Here is a 15,590-nt window from a genome sequence, read left to right on the forward strand (position 1 = left end):
AGGCCGGCACCCTGCCCTGGAACTGTGGCTTAGTAACATGTTACAATGATCATGTTTTGGACAAACTGAGTAAATAAATATAGCGTTACAACGTTTTTCACCTGTTTTTTTTGCCTTTTCGGCGTGGTTACGGCAAAGTTTCAAGTTACGTGCGTGGCCCCATCGTGTTCTGTGGGGCAGCGCCACTCTAGACCCTCTTTAGGCTGTGCTTCCCTTCTGCCGGCGGACTGGAAGCCCCGCGGGCGCACCTGCGGCGCGGGTCAAGGATGCGCCTCCCAGGCGGGCGCGGGTCGGGGCGCGGTCGGGACCTGCCCCGCGAGAGGGTGGGCTGGCGTGAACGAGCCGGCGCGGCGAGGAGGAGGGTCAGCAGGTTGGGAGGCGCTGATCCGGGGGGGCTCCACCACGCAGCCGCCTCTGCAGCTGGGGCTCGAGGACGCATCCCCGAGGAAACACCGGAGAGTGCGCGAGGTGCGGGGCGGAGGGGCGAGGCGTGGGGGGGCGGGGAGGGGGCTCTTCCTTCCCCCCCACTCCCGGCCCCGCCCCGCCCCGCCCCGCCCCGCCCCGCCCCTCCGCGGGGCCCCGCCCGACCCGCGCGGCCTCGGTTTCCAGGCGACGCCGAACGCGGGCGCCCGGCTGCCTGCAGCCGGCGGGATGGGCCCGACCTCGGCGGGCGCGGGGCCGCTGGACCGCGGTGGCCTGGAGGACGACGAAGAGGAGATCACCGCCGCCACGCTGCGGGGCAAGCCCCGGCTGCCGCCCCTCTCGGCGCTGTCCGCCTTCAGCTACGTCCCCCCGCGGCGCCTGGACCCCCCGGAGCACAGCTACTTCTACCGCCAGAGCCGGGTGAGCCGCACCGGGCAGGGGCTGCGCGCGCGGGCGCGGCGGGGCGGGCGGGAGGGGCAGCCGAGCGGGGCCGAGGCCGGTGGACTGCGGGATAGGGGCGGGGCTTCACCCCCAGGGAGGGGCCCGGGGCGGGGCAAGGAAGAGCGGAGGGAGGCTGGAGGAGCGAGGAATAGGGGCGGGGCTTCGCAGCCAGGGCGGGGCGGGGCGGAGAGGTAGGCGGGGACTGCAGAGCGGGGGAGGGGGCCTGCGGGGAGGCGGGATGGGGGCGAGGCGGTCCAGGGCGCAGTGGGGCTGGGGTGGAGCTGTACTGGCGGAGACCCGCCTGGGGCCTCACCGCGGGAACCAAGGCTGGGGAGAAGGCCGGGGGATGGGGGAGGGCGCGGCGCTGCAGGCCTGGACTACACTTTGGGACAGTCCGAGGGTCCGGGCGGCAACTCTGGCGTGGGGCTCTGGGGGCCAGCCTGCTAGGGGCTTGGGAGGTGGAGGGTGGGGGCTGGTGCAACTCTGCACAGCCTCTGAGGACAGGTTAAAGGGGCATCAGGGTCACAGGGGGAAGGAAGCTGGGAGAGCAGCCTTCCTCTGGGGCACCTGGACCCCAAAGATTACAGCAACCACGACCGCAAAAGTAAGGTGGACCTCCCCCGACCTAAAGGATGGGCTGGGGCTGAGCTGTGTGTGTGTGTGTGTGTGCACACGCGTGTGTTGGGGGATGGGTATGCTCAGCTGGAATGAGGTGCTGGGGTTTGGGCATACAGGGCAGGGTGGGGTATGAGAATGCTCAGCCTGGTATCCTGAGCTATTTGGGGTGCGTTAGGTCAAGTGTTTTCAGGAGAAGGGTTGGGGGGCCCCTGGGCTTCCAGGACCACTAGTAGGAGCAGCAAGGTGACCCCTCTGCCCTGGATCTAGAGGAGGGTCTTGGGAGCACCTGGGCTGCACAGAGGTGGGAGACAGGACTCCTTCTGGGGTCAGCGTGACAGCGACCGTACCCCAAAAGTCACAGGTACAGACAGCAATGGAAAGCCCTCCTGCAAACCGAAGATGACCAGGAGGCAGATCTGGACAGCTGCCTGCAGGGACAGCAGGGCATCGAGCCCTCATTAGACTCTGGCCACGCTCCAGCAGGCCCGCCGGCCTCCTGGGGAAAGCCTGCTGGTCTGGGAAGGCCATTTTGCGGCGGAGGCAGGAAGAGAAGCAAATTCAGAACTTGTCAGGAGTCCTCTACTCCTTTGTGAAGCCATTTTCCCTGTCTCCCGTGTGTCTTGGGGTTCAGGGTGCAGGGCATCATTATTCCAAGGACGCTCAGCCCGCAGACACAGTGAGTGGCTCAGGGACGGTGTCGGGGAGCCAAGTGCCTGAGAGAAGAGCTCTTGCCCTCATGCTGCGTCGGATGCGCCCTTTCTTCCCTCTGCTCCCCACCCACAAGTCCTAGAGCCCAGTGAATCCCCGTTCAGGTCAGTCAGCACACACGGAGGACTGGCCACCCATGCAGTGTAAGAGAACGTCACGGGGCTTAGCCTTACAGACACCAGCAGAGCTTTCGAAACCATCGTCCCGGGTTGAATTGTGTCCTCCTCGGTTTCTCATGTTAGATGCCCATCCCCGGCACCTCAGAATGTGACCTTATCTGGAGCCGGGGTCTTTATGGAGGTGATCCAACTAAATGAGGTCGTGGGGAGCCCTCATTCAGCATGACACGTATCCTTCTGAAAAGGGGAAATTTGGACCCAGAGACAGACCCACAGATGGAAGATGCTGGGGAACAGACAGGAAGAAGATGGCCTTCCACAGGCCAAGGAGAGAGGCTGGCAACAGCCCCAGTTGCAGTGTTCCTAATCCAGAATATCCGGAAGGTAAACACTGGGGAGATTTGGAGTGATGCTGCCCTACCTCAGTGCCACGATGGGCCTCATATTTTCTCCTCCCCTTAGCTTATTTTTGAAAGAACTTTTATCTGTAAATAATTTCATTGGTTAAATGAATTTTACAATTTAAGCATGCAAAACCTGTATCACTGTCAACTTGTGATTCATGAAGAGCTTTCCGTACAGCATGAGAAAACCAGCCAAAAGGCCAGGAATCTCGATGTTTAAAGTTGGTCCATGCTGGTTTATTGAGAGAACATAAATTTTGTCTGAAAAAAGTCACAAATGCATCATTTTATGTGTACCTTTGAGGAGTCCTGTTACGTACCACTTTGAGACTATAGAGAAATAAAATAAAAGACTAAAACAGATGGGGGTCAAGATATGGATCTGTCAGAGCTAAAAGCCAGGTTGCAGGTTACTGCTAAGGACTCTGGGTAAAAACTGACCCCGGACACTGAAGCTCCGAGCCAGGTAGATTTACCGATCTGGCCACTGCTGCTGTGGGCCCCAGAAAAAGCAGAGCTGAACTCCCAGCCCCTGGGGGCCAGGTGCTGCCAACAGAAAAAGAGCAGAGTCAGGCATGGAAGGTCTTTATCCTTCCTAAATTCACCAATCTGATATGTGGCTCTACCTTTCTGGGGCCAAGACGCAGAAAGATGCCTGAGCTGTGAGGTCCCCACAGCTCTGTACTTGGAAAGAAATCAGGAGTAAGTAAGAGCTATGCCCCTGTAATTCAGGGGTCCTCACACAAAGGCCCTTGGGCCAAATATGGCCCACTGCCAGTTTTAATAAAGTTTTATTACAACACAGTCCCATGCTCATCATTTAGTATTGTCTGTGGCTACCACCAGACTCGAGTAGTTGCCACAGGAAACCATGTGACCTGAAAGTCTAGAACAGTGACTGTCTCTTTACACAAAACATTTGCCGCCCCCTGCTCTGATACGTTACTGTCCCTGGAAGACAGGGATGGGCCTTGGAATGAATGAATGCAAAGCAGACGTTATGAAAAACCAGTTCGGTACAGTTTGGATAACTGGGGTCACAGGCAAATTCAAATCCTGAAGTCTTTAGTGTCACACAGAAGAAAATGATGTAGTAGAAATATTAACACCTGTATAAAAGAACCTTAAAAGCAGCAAGAAACACAAAAGGCATTTCAGAGTACCTTCGCAGGACAGCCACGGATGGTAAGAACGAGCTCCTGGGGATTATGTGAGCCGGTATTTAATCCTCTGGGGGAATAACGTGCTCCTGGGGATTATGTGATTAATCAGCTGGGGGACTGCTGGAGCTGATTCTCTACCAGGAGATCGTATGGGCTGAAGAGGATGAGCTTCATGTCACAAATGTGCTGAGAACTCAGCTGCACTGCAGTGAACTGTAAACCCAGGCCACACTCAAAGCTGAGAAGAAACGTGGCAGAATTAGCTCTTAAGTCATTTACTGTGGAACACACTTAGTGATTCGTTAGGTAGTAGCACAGGCCAAGGAACCTTTGGTTAAAAATACTGGCTCCATGAGAGCAGCTGTGCAGACTGCCCAAGTCACAGCCCCCGTGTCTCTCTGCCCACCTATGAATGGGCAGTACTCATGGTACCGCATCAAGGGAGCAATTATGAGAGTTAATTTAATTCACGGGTATAAAGTGGCACGTGATCAGCCCCATGCAACTAGCGCTATGATTATTACTATTTGTTTTTGTTAGTGATCATGTGAGTTTCCTTCCACGGAAGGTTAGTTTCCGGCTGGTGTCTTAGAGCCCTCACCCTTGTTTGATGTCAGAAATTTCCAGGTGAGGCGGTGTCATTCTGGGGGCGTCTAATCTAAGGGTCTTCCCTGGCAGAGCCCAACGTTAAGACTCTCAATGCAGCACACTTATTTAAAGCCCCACTGATGCTTTGGATCCCGAGACAAATTTGTCACCTAAAGCTGCGGGCTATAATGTGATCAATTCCCGTACTTTCCCCTAGGGGGCACTAGCAGCCTGGGCTTTTCCTATAAAATACTGTTGCCGGGGCAGCAAGGCGGATTCAGTTCAATGATGTTTTAAAATTACTTTTTTTCCTTCTTCTATCTTGTGCAACATTTCTGCCACTGAAATGGAAAAGCTAAGTCAAAGGACAATGCCCTTTTATGAAGGATTTTATTAAATTTCTCCAAGTGTAAGAGCTACATTAAAAAAAAAAAAAAATCTTAGGTGGTTTTAGAATAGGCTTTCCCTCCTGGTAAGCCGGGCTGTGGAGAGCTCTGCCTCCAGGGAAGCTTGGTTCGGAAAGCCTCACTCTGGCTTTCATGAGATTAGCCCACTTTCCTTCTCGGTGCGTGGTGGAGGCAGGGAAGCCAGGGGGCTGTTTCTTGGCTCTCCTGATGGGGGAATTCTTCACCGAATGCAGCCACTTTGTAGAGAAAACGATGCATATTGGCTGTCCAGAGATGTAAAGGGGAATGTCGGGCGGCCCTGTGCCCGCATCCAGTGTGTAGGAGGTGCTCAGTAGCCCGGCACCCCCAGACCCCTGATGGAGCCTCTTCATCCCTGGGCACCGAGCACACCTGCCCTGCGCACTCAGCCGCTCCTAGGGCCTCTGTAAGAGGGGTAAGCTCCACTTCTGGTGCCCCTTTACTTCTTAAAATCTAGCCAGACCCTTGCACCCACATGCCTTGCAATAAAAATGAGTTCCAGGGGCACCTGGGTGGCTAGTGGGTTAAGCCTCTGCCTGCAGCTCAGGTCATGATCTCGGGGGCCTGGAATCGAGTCCCACGATCCCGTTTCAGTCCAGGTGGGCGGGGATGTGCTCTGGAAATAAACAGACCCTGAGTCCTGACGGTCTTTACGGTGGTTGGTGTCGGAGCCTGCTCATACATTTTAGCATTTCGCCTGAACTCTGCGTTCAGTTGGAAGCCCGACATCAGGCACAGTGAGAGTATTTCCATTGTGGAAATTAGCAAATGCTACAGGTTAGGTCTTTTTTGTCAGGAGAGCTTTTTTAGGACAGTAACTTGGGAAACCAGGCTTCTCTCTTTTAATGGTTCCAGATGTGCAGATATTTGGGAACTTGCAGTCCTCTGTTGGAGCCTCTGAACTTGCTGGCCACAGAGCAAGGGAAGTGCATGGAGGACACGTGCGAGTTCTTATGGACCTGGAAGGTGATGCCTGCCGGCTTCCCCTGTAGTTCCTTGCCGGAGCTTGGCACCTGGCCCCAGCCTAATTGTGATGGCACCTGGTGACTGCAGTCTTCTGTTTATTCCAGAAGAGAGAGTGTGTTCAGTGAGCACATAACATTACTCCTGCCCCAGTACCATGAGAGAAATGTATCGATTTCCTTTTTGTTAGTGCCTTGTTTGGATGGACAATGGACAGCACATTTGTATCTAAACGACCTGAAAGAGAGAAGATAAAGGACTCGGGTCCGGTTCGCTGGAGATCTTCCTCCTCTTACTGGCGTGGGAGTGTGTGTGACCTCTTTGGGGGCGGAGCTGCAGGTCGTGCCCGTCTCCTGGGCCCAGTGCCCCAGCAGGAAGCTGCTGACACCTCGCAGGAAGCTTCACAGGTGCCCACAGGATGAGTCTCATGTCACCCCCACTCAGAGGTCATTGCTGAGAACTGGTCACCTGGCTTCCCTCGCCCAAGGGAGCAGTGGAGAGTGACCCTCTGGGGAGTCAGGAGCAGAGCAACTGAATATTGGTGATGTCGACCCACCGTCCGATTGGGTTGAACGTTCTACTGACTCAGTTTACCTGGGGCGGAATGCGTTAGCTCCATTCTTATTTTCCGTTGTTCAAAAGATGGCTCCTGCTCGCTATCAAGGGGGTGTGTTAGAGCTGCCATAACGAAGTACCCCAGACCAGGGGCTTAAATGATGGAAATTCACTGTCTCCTTGTGCTGGAGGCCAAGTCAAGATGTTGGCAGGGTCGGCTCCTTTGGAAGCCGTGAGGGAGAGTCTGCTCCAGGCCGCTGGCCTCTGTGTCTCTGTGTCTCCTCATATCACCTCTCTCTGCGTGTCCCTGTCGGTTTCTGAACTTATTAAATAAGGAGACCGGTGCTATTGGAGGAGGGGCCCACCCTGCCCCCGTATGACCTCACCTTCACTCGTTACGTCCTCAGCGTCCTTATTTCTAAATCACCTTCTGAGATCCTGGGGGTTAGGATGTCAACGGATGAATTTTTTGGAGGATGGAATTCAACACGTAACATGCAGGGAGGGGGCTTCTCTGGGGCTCTGTCCATACCGGAACGGGGTGCGACCCCCTTTCTCCCGCGACTGCGCCACACAGGCTTCCTGCCTGAGCCCAGCAGATGCTGAATTTCCTCTCTGGTGCCACCGTACTTTGTGCCTACTTCCGTTGCTCCACGGGTATTCCCTTCCACTGTTTAATTAATGACCTTATTTCCATCCTCAGCCTGTGGTCTCCTCTAAGAAGGGGATGCCCTATTCCTTGCCTCTAGTCCTGCCCTGGCTGGGTGCCTTGTCCGATGGTCAGAGCAATGTGCTTTGGAGGTTGAAAAGTGAAGGTCTCCACTCTACCCACGGCGTCGGCCCAGGGCGACGGAGGGGTTATTTGGCCATGTTAGGAGGAAGGGTCACCGTGGGGGAACTGAAGGCAAGGTGCCAGGCCCCAAGCCCAGGGCGAGATGGTGCTACATTTTTAACAAGACTCAAAATGCAAAGGGACAAAGGGAGGTCACCGGAGAGACAATATTGGGGTCATTTTACTTCGTTTTTCAAAAACAATGATACGTGTGCGAGAGGACATTTCTTGAGAGATTTTAATCGCAAAACAGCAGTGAGCGCGGAAGCCCCGGTTTGTGGCGGCTTCTAAGTCCAGGTTGGTTTTTATTAATGCGGTTTTGTTTCAGACCGCGAAGGAACGAAAGACAAACAGAAAGAAGAGAGATTAATAATTAACATTCAGGAGAAGACAGATTTCTGGTCTGATGAGGTGCAGGAAGTGGACAGTCACATTGCTAAGCGAGGCTGCCTGCCTGTGGTCCCCCCCACCTCGGCCCCCACGCTTGTTTGTCGGTGACGGAAAAATCCGTTTTTACTCTGGAAAGTGGTGGATGTGCAAAACCCCTGCACAGCGGAGACTGTTCATACCTCGTGGGTGCAGGAGGTCCCTCATAAGGGTTGCTCTAGCGTACGAGAGAGGTAGGCTTCGCAGGAGCCCAACGCCGGGCTGGAACCCATGACCCTGAGATCGTGACCTGAGCCTAAGTCAAGAGTCAGCTGCTTAAGCAACGGAGCCACCCAGGCGCCCCATAGTGCTGCTTCTAAGGAGTGTTTTAGGGGACCTGATGAGGACGGGGAGGGCAGTCGTCTGTGACGCTGCACATCACAGTGGGCTGCTCCCCCGGAGGGGGCAAGGGAAGGAACCTTACCTCCCTCGTTCAGGTCACAGCGATTGCTTTCTCATTCTGTGCCAGAGTCTGTCACCAGGACAAGCCCAGGAACCCCCAAAGGGGCTGACTCAGTTCAGGAGGGTCAAGCCGGGATGGAAACACCTGCACAGGAGGACAGCACAAGCCAGCAGCTTCCCTGTGCTCGGCCCCCCCCCCCTCCTCCAGTCCCCCCATCTCCAGCCCCCACAGGGTTGTCCATCAGAACCCCGCTCCGCCGGCCATCCCCACGGCTCCCTGCAGGGACTGAGGCTCACCGCAGGTCCCCTCATCTGTGGCCCAGCGTTCTCAGGGCGCAGCTGCCCCCCCGGGGGCTCCGTCCTGGGGAGCAGGTCTTTCTGCTGCAGACTGCAGCTGCTGTCCCTGAGACACACCCACTTCACAGGGTCAGCCGGGCCAGGAGGGATTCTGGTGACAATGGGCATCTAGATTGTGACCACAAGTCCAGCTCAAATTCCTGCGTGTAAGGGAATGGTGTGGGTGTGATGGGCTATTTAGTTGCTGTCTGGGTCTGCCTGCTGGGCTCAGGTAGCCAGGCCAGTAGCTTTGCTCTGAACCCCAAAGGGAAGGGTCTGAATCCTGGTACCTCGCCTTGTAGAGAGCAGCATTCGCTCCTTTGGGACATTTATGTCCCACCATCCTGGCAGAGTGGGGGGTGTACTGTACTTGAGTCTATCTTGTGTCACTGCAGGGCCCTCTGGCCTGGTGTCTTCCCCCAAAATGCTTGCTGCAACCTGTGCTTAACCTCTCCAGGCTGGAAGCAAGCAGCCAGCCAAAGCCCCTAGCTTCTGTGGACACCCTACAATCCCACACATGGTATGTTCAAGACGCCGAGATTTTTCCATCCGTCCTACAGGTTTTTGAAAAAGTCCTAATTTTATTTGATTATCAAATGTCTGATTTTTACATAACCGAAGTGATTGATGTTTCCTTTGTGACATTTTCCCCATTGCTTGAATGCGTAGGAGGTCCCTTATGGATTTTCTTTTCACTTGTTTTTCTAATCCATCCAGAATTGACTCTTGATGATAATGGACTGTGAAGACCCAAGTTTATTGTTTTTCGCAAATAGCTAGCTGATTTTTACAGTACCCAGAACGGAATCAGGTATCACCACCTCGCGGATTTGGGCTTTTTGTTTTTATGAGCTAACCGTAGGTGTCCTTCAGGACAAGTGAAGGCCAGGGCCAGCCAACCCAGGGCATGAACAGACCCAGGAGCCCAGTAGGTGACAGAGGACAGTGCCAACAAGAAGCTACAAAGTGGCCTCATTAAATGGCCATCAGGGTGACAGCTCCTGCCTAAGTCACTTGGAGTGATTCTGAACTGAGGCAAAACCCGTGAATAAGTGCCACAGGCGTGTTGCCGTTGGAATTCTTAGGAAAACTAAAATAATGCTACAAGCTTCACCTTGTTTTGCTTACTAGCTGCTTAGTTATACCAGGACGGTGGCCCGGGGTCTGAGCCATCTTCACGACTCCCCCAGCAGGAGTAGCATGTCTGGCACAGGACAGATGACCCGTGAGGGATTTGTCAAGGTGGGGTTGAAGCCACATCACGCTGTGGCATTTCCATTGCTCCCAGCCCTGCGGAGTCCCGCTGTCGGCGAGAATGGGCGATCTACGTTTTCCAGCCGGCCGAGCCCATGCCATGTGTCCTGTTCACTGTCTGCCTTCTACCTCCGCATCCTGGAGCGGGAGGGAATTGTTGTAGGATTACTACTGGGGAAAACAAGCAGGCAAGCAAGCGCAGGCAAGATACCCTGTGCCCCCAAATGCCAGCGAGACGGAATGCCTGGGTTTGCTGCGGGAGGATCCGGGGCCGCTGGCCCCTGGCTAGAGGGACGTACAGGACAGACCTGACTTACCCGTGAAGATTAAAGAAGAGCTAACACCTGGATTTCTTTTCCTTTTATTAGGTACCAGATAAGGCAGATTAATTTTTGTATCAAGAGAAATTTGGGATAGAAAAATGGAGATATTTCAGATGAAAGCTGTTAGCGGGGTAATTTTCTAATACATCAAAGCTTTGCGTGTGCACGTATTTTTATATCTGTCTGACGTATGTGCGTATATTAGAAATGCATATGTATTATAGATCAGATATATATATATATATCTCCATGCATTATGAATGACATTCATTAGAGCCACCACATTTGATTACAGGAAATATTTCTGTGGAGAGGGGTTTGTACTAGGTGCCGCCGTTGGCTAGCAACTTACAGATACTCTTGTTCGGTTATATTGTCCCAGTGTTCAATTATGTTTAATTTTTAAAGCAGTACAAGCTTATCGCAGAAAACTTGAAAAATACGAGAAAGGTGGAAATGAAGGAGAAAAACACATCACTTAAGTGGATTGCTGTTATTTTCAGGTTGTGCACTAGTGGTAGAGTCAGAGAGCAGGAGGGTCAAGGGCCTGGGTCAGGCAGGGGTGTAGAGGAGGAGCAAGAAACGCGCCACGGAGACGTCCTCGCCTCACGGGGCCTCGCGGGGACCTGCTCTGGTCGTCCAGGGTCTGCTCTGGGGTGAGCTTCCTGAGCACATACTCAGTGTAGACAGGAAACCGCCCATCTCCACGGTCCGCCGGGGAGAAGCCTGGCGTCCAAGCTCTACAAGGATCGCCGTGGCCCGGCCGTCCAGTGAACCCAGGCCTGTCTTTCTCTTCTTCTCCCCCCCCAGACAGGCATCATCTCCCTGTACGACTGTGTCTTTAACAAGAGCCCAGGCTACAATCCGAAACTGCACCGAGATGACAGAGAACACGCAAAAAGCCTGGGACTTCACGTGAATGAGGAGGTGACGTGAAGCCAGGCCGTGGACAAGGCGTGAACAGATGTGCACATCTCTACTCAACAGTGCGCTCTGGCTTCCGTGGGCAGGTCCCCTCCTCCCTCGCCGCCCCCCGGGGCTGAGACCCTGCTGCTCCCAGCTCCCCCTCTTCTGTTTCTGTGTATTAGTTTTTAGGACTGTGTTGTTTAGTTAACAACTTAATGAAGGCGAAACTAAGAAGTTCTTTTCAACAGATAAAGCAGGTTTTTGCTTAACTTCCGAGTCCTGGCTGTCACAGTCCTCCCACGGACCCCGGGAGAGTGACAGGAATAACCTCTCTAGTTTAGGCACCAGCCTCCAACCCCCACGGACAGGGCAGCTCCTCCTTAAGGAGGGCTTGGCCTGAGGTCAGGTGCCCGGGTGTGCGAGCAGCAGCAGGAGCAAACTCCCGGTTTCCAGGGAGAGGAGGTCGGTGTCGCAGCAGGTGCTGGGTGCAAGAGGCTGTGCGTCTCCTAGTGGGGAGATGCTCCTGGTACCCTCAGCACTCGGGACTTTGCATCCTCGGAGTCTGATCCGAGGACGGCATGTTTATTAAGAGCCAGATGCCGAGTCGATATCATCATCATTTCTACAACGCGCAGAATTCGTAATGTGAGAGCCTCTGCTGGGATTTCTTTCTCGGTCAGAGGGTTTTTGCTCGTGGCTGCTCTTGATAAGAATGCTGCCAGGTCACTTCCAACGGACCTTTATTTCGATGGAAAATTCAATGAGGAACTTAAGTCCCAGACATTAAGTGCTTTCCTATTGTTTTTGTATATGGGACTTCATTCCAAGTCGGCTAATGCTTCCCTGTCATAAGAATACCAGTATCGACCCCAGATCCTGAGTGCCCCCGTGTGCCCTGAAAAGTCCCTGTCCGCTTAGAGCTGATATTCCTACGGGGAAATAGCAAATAATTGTCATACACATAGGAAACTGAATTCCAGGTTGTGGCAAGTGGTTCGCAGAGAAATAAAGTCTTTTCAGGGGGCAGGGGAAGTGAGAGGAGACGGGGCGGCCGGGAAGGTGGGGGTTTGTGGAGATGAGGGCGTCTGGGGGCGCTCAGGGGACATGGGGGTGCTGGGAATGACAACGTGAATAGTGAAAAGATGTGTTTTGGGGGGAGAGAGGAGGCAGGAAGGGAGAGGGGCAAGTGGGGCTGGAGAGGGCCAGGCAGGAGGCCGGGGGGAGGGAAGGGGGGGAGGAACACAGCCGGCAGTGAGGAGGGTGAGACGGTGCCCAGCGCAAGGTCTTTGCCGTTCCTCGGAATGACGTGAAGGACTTGGGGACAATGAGGGGCTCTGAGCACAAGGGACAGGGTCTGCACAGTAGGGGGTCGCCGGCATTAAGAACCCAGCTGGAGAGGGTTGCAGGTGTGTGGGTGAGCCAGGCGGAGATGGCTTCCAGGACGCAAGGTAGGTCCTGTGACCAGGGAGGTGTGAGCTGACCCCGTGTTCTGGTGCCCCTGGACAGGAGCGCCAGCGGCCTGTGGGAGTGCTGATGTCCTCAGTCTATGGGAGGCGCATACACCAGCCCGTGGAGCCTCTGATCCGGGACCACGGCCGTGTCAACCACGTGAAGGCTGACTTCTACAGGAAGAATGACATCCCCAGCATCAAGACGCCTGGCTTTGGGCACATTTCTCCTGCCTGACGCCCATTTGGGGCCTGGACCACTGGGTGGCACAGTCAGGCATCAGAGGGTCAGGGAGCTGGCCTGAAGCGGCTTGCACCTGGACAGTGGGGGGATGGGCCCGGGAGCCCCTTTTCCTCGTGTAGTCATGGTGAAGACCCTGGCCAGGGGCCTTTAATGTGATGAAATCTCGTGGGACCGTGTCCGCGGAAATGATGCCAGAGACCGATCCCTTGTGAGCACCGGAATAAAAGGGAAGTGCTCCCACCTGACAGTGGTCTGCTGACTCTTCACTGTTTCTCTGGTTCCTCAGACCCCAGGGGGCGCTCCGGGAGGGGCGTGCACACCCTTGCTCACCAGCTATGGAAACCACGGCTGCCTGGGTTTACCTTCCTCCAGGAGGCGATATGATATTTCTTTTTACAATAAGTGATCTCTAGATACCACAACATCCCCCTGGCCCAGAGGCCTGAGCCGTTAGTAACAGGTCCGTGCAGTTGAGGACAGAACCCTGGTAGGTCTGGGTGGCCTCTGTCGCCAGCAGTGCTGCTGTCCCCCCTCGCCACAGGTCATGGAGGAGACTGGGCTTTGGTGGTTGACAGCCTTGGGTAAAATTCTTGCTCCTGCCTCTGCCAGCGGCACGGGGACAGAGCCCATCAGTCCATCGACTGGAGCCCAGATTTCCTCCTCTTCCCAGCAGGAATTCCAAACCGTGAGGAGTGTGTGTGGGAATCAGTGGTCCGAAGGCAGGCACATGAGAGGCTCGGGCTGTTCGTGTGGACGGTTTTCATTTTGGAAACACCTGCTTCTAACCCAAGTTGGAAATGTTTATTTTAGAGATAATTTGAAACTTATTCAAGTATTAAGGTATGCGCTATATTTTTAGTGCACGGCTGTCTTTGAAAGAAATCACCCCGCACCCATCCAACTGAACTTCCCACAGCTTAGTGGTTAATGAGCAAGTGATGTAATTCGTTTTACTGCTGATTCCCCTATGGCTGGTTTTATTGCTCTGATTCTCTAAGGACATATGGCACTGAATTGTTGACAATTTCAAGGCTGAGTGGCTCCTGTATATTTCTTTATTCTTTTGGAAACGTGTTTTGTTTCCACCTGTAGGTATCTTTTATTACTTTTCCTCCCGAATGCATAGCACTAGTGTATTTGGGATTGCCTTGGGTAGCTTAAGCTCTATTTATAATAATATAATAGAAAATCCATCAACTTTGGATTATGAAAATTTTTATAAATTACTTTCTTCATGACTACTAAGAAAGACGAGGCATCGCTAAGAAATGCCTTCATCTGAAATTGATTACAATAAATCTGTGTCAAACTAAGTCATTTTCAGTTATTTAAAGTCAGATTCTACTCCCTTAACCTTCCACTTTTAAAAAGCAGGGCCTGAACTGGACAAGGTTTCAAAAGGTCTTGCGTTCCTTAGGTATCGGGGAAAAATGAAATATATTTCTGTTGGCATCTGGACTTCAACAACTTAAGGCCAATGAGTGCCCAGTCACCTTCTGAAAGGGAAACATAATAAAAGAATTTGTTTCGATGTATCCAATCTCCATGGTTAGTCGGTCTTTCTTGGAAGGCAGAGAGGTTGCACTCAGGAAAGCTCAACACACTGAGGACAAGGAGCATCGTGGAGGATTTGGGACAACGCAGACATTTCTAAACAGATGTAGGCAACACTGCAGGTTTAATGGGGCCACATGCAAGCCATTTTCCTGAGAGAGAGGTTTCTGCAAGACTGGAAGGTTAAGGAAAGCATTGAGGAGAGAAGCTTGCTTGCTACCAAGGTCACTGGGCTGCCGGCCATCTGCAGGGTTTGCTCACAGGAATGTTTGTCGCTTCGGAGCTTATTATGAAGACTTGATGCTTTCAGATTTAAGGAGTCGGCCGTTCTGCAATCTAGGCTTGTCTTGGCCACTGGTCGCTGGGAAGACTGAACAAGGCCCTGGGCCTCTCCACACCCATTTTGTCAGTTGGAAAGCACAGCGGGGCTCAGACTGGGGACCAGAGCCTCCTGGAGAACGTGTTATCTAAACAGTCCCCACGGCCGGGACTCCTCACTCGGCGGGTCTGGGTTGGGGTCAGGAAATGTGCGGGTGCCCCGGAGGCTATGCCCCCACTGGTCGGGGACCACACTTCAATGATCCGTGTGTGCAGACCTTTGCAAGATGGACTCTGATAATGACTTCGATTGCTTTAGAGCTCAAAAACAGTTTAGTTTGGTAAGCCCGGCAGTTCAGTTTTGGGAAAAAACAAGTCTCCTTTTGAGGTCTTTTCATCAAATTCAGCACTTCTTTGGTGGGGGCAGAGAGCCATGCTTAAGTGCGCTGGGCCAGTCACTCAATGGTGGGTGCCCGCTAAGAGGAGGTGACCTAACGCGGCCTGGGATGGGTGCTGAGGACTCTAAGGGAGTAAGGACCCCCGGGATATGGCTGCCGACCACGGTTACGAGTGACACAGAAGGCCAGTCTCACGTCACGGAAACCCCAGGGCTCCCTAGTTCCGATCGCTGTTAGAGCAAAGACAGGGGCCCTTACATGTGTTTTCTTCCTTCCGTCACCTTTATGAGAATTCGGTGGGAAGGCCAGTGCTGAGATATAATTATAGGATCAAAAAAATCCCTCACCGAGGCAGGTAACGGACCAAGTCATGCTGTATTCCCACTTGGAGGCCTCTTCCTAGTTTCAAGAAGTGCTTTTACCTGAGTCGGAGTCAAAATCCTGGCTCTGGCGGTGGCTCTGGTGGTAACTGCCAGGCTCTCTCTCGGTCATTAGCTCTTTGACTCAGACCCGAAGCTATCAAAGAGGAAATACCCCTAAAGAGAAAAGGAGAGATACCCTCCCAGCCACACAGCCCATAAGCGGCCAGTCAGGAATTAAACCAGGGCTTGTGCTCTGAGTTCCCAAGAACAAGCTGTCCCTGACTGCTCGGGGGTCCTCCGTGCCTCACAAACGCCTGCCCTGAGCCGGGAGGAGAAGCTGGCGTGCCCAGCCGGGTGGGCACCTGTAGCTCTGCTTTCTA

At 53.7% G+C, this 15,590-nt stretch overlaps 1 protein-coding gene across 1 annotated transcript; it reads left to right on the forward strand.

Annotated features, from left to right (window-relative positions):
- The first annotated feature begins 545 nt into the window (after positions 1 to 545).
- On the forward strand, positions 546 to 13,891 carry C3H5orf49 (chromosome 3 C5orf49 homolog). Its single transcript, XM_032337802.1, has 3 exons — positions 546 to 843; positions 10,791 to 10,907; positions 12,393 to 13,891. The coding sequence occupies exons 1-3, from the start codon at positions 652 to 654 to the stop codon at positions 12,570 to 12,572; spliced, it is 489 nt and encodes a 162-aa protein (XP_032193693.1). The 5' UTR covers positions 546 to 651; the 3' UTR covers positions 12,573 to 13,891.
- Positions 13,892 to 15,590: the final 1,699 nt, after the last annotated feature.

The sequence above is a fragment of the Mustela erminea genome, chromosome 3 (assembly GCF_009829155.1).
Source record: "Mustela erminea isolate mMusErm1 chromosome 3, mMusErm1.Pri, whole genome shotgun sequence".
Taxonomy (NCBI): Eukaryota; Metazoa; Chordata; class Mammalia; order Carnivora; family Mustelidae; genus Mustela; species Mustela erminea.

What these genes read in the sequence shown, in the direction of transcription:
- C3H5orf49 (XM_032337802.1), top strand. Translation starts at nt 652, where the DNA reads ATGGGCCCGACCTCGGCGGGCGCGGGGCCGCTGGACCGCGGTGGCCTG. An exon ending in ACTTCTACCGCCAGAGCCGG is followed by an intron (nt 844 to 10,790) that starts GTGAGCCGCACC and finishes CTCCCCCCCCAG; the next exon opens with ACAGGCATCATCTCCCTGTA. An exon ending in GACTTCACGTGAATGAGGAG is followed by an intron (nt 10,908 to 12,392) that starts GTGACGTGAAGC and finishes GCCCCTGGACAG; the next exon opens with GAGCGCCAGCGGCCTGTGGG.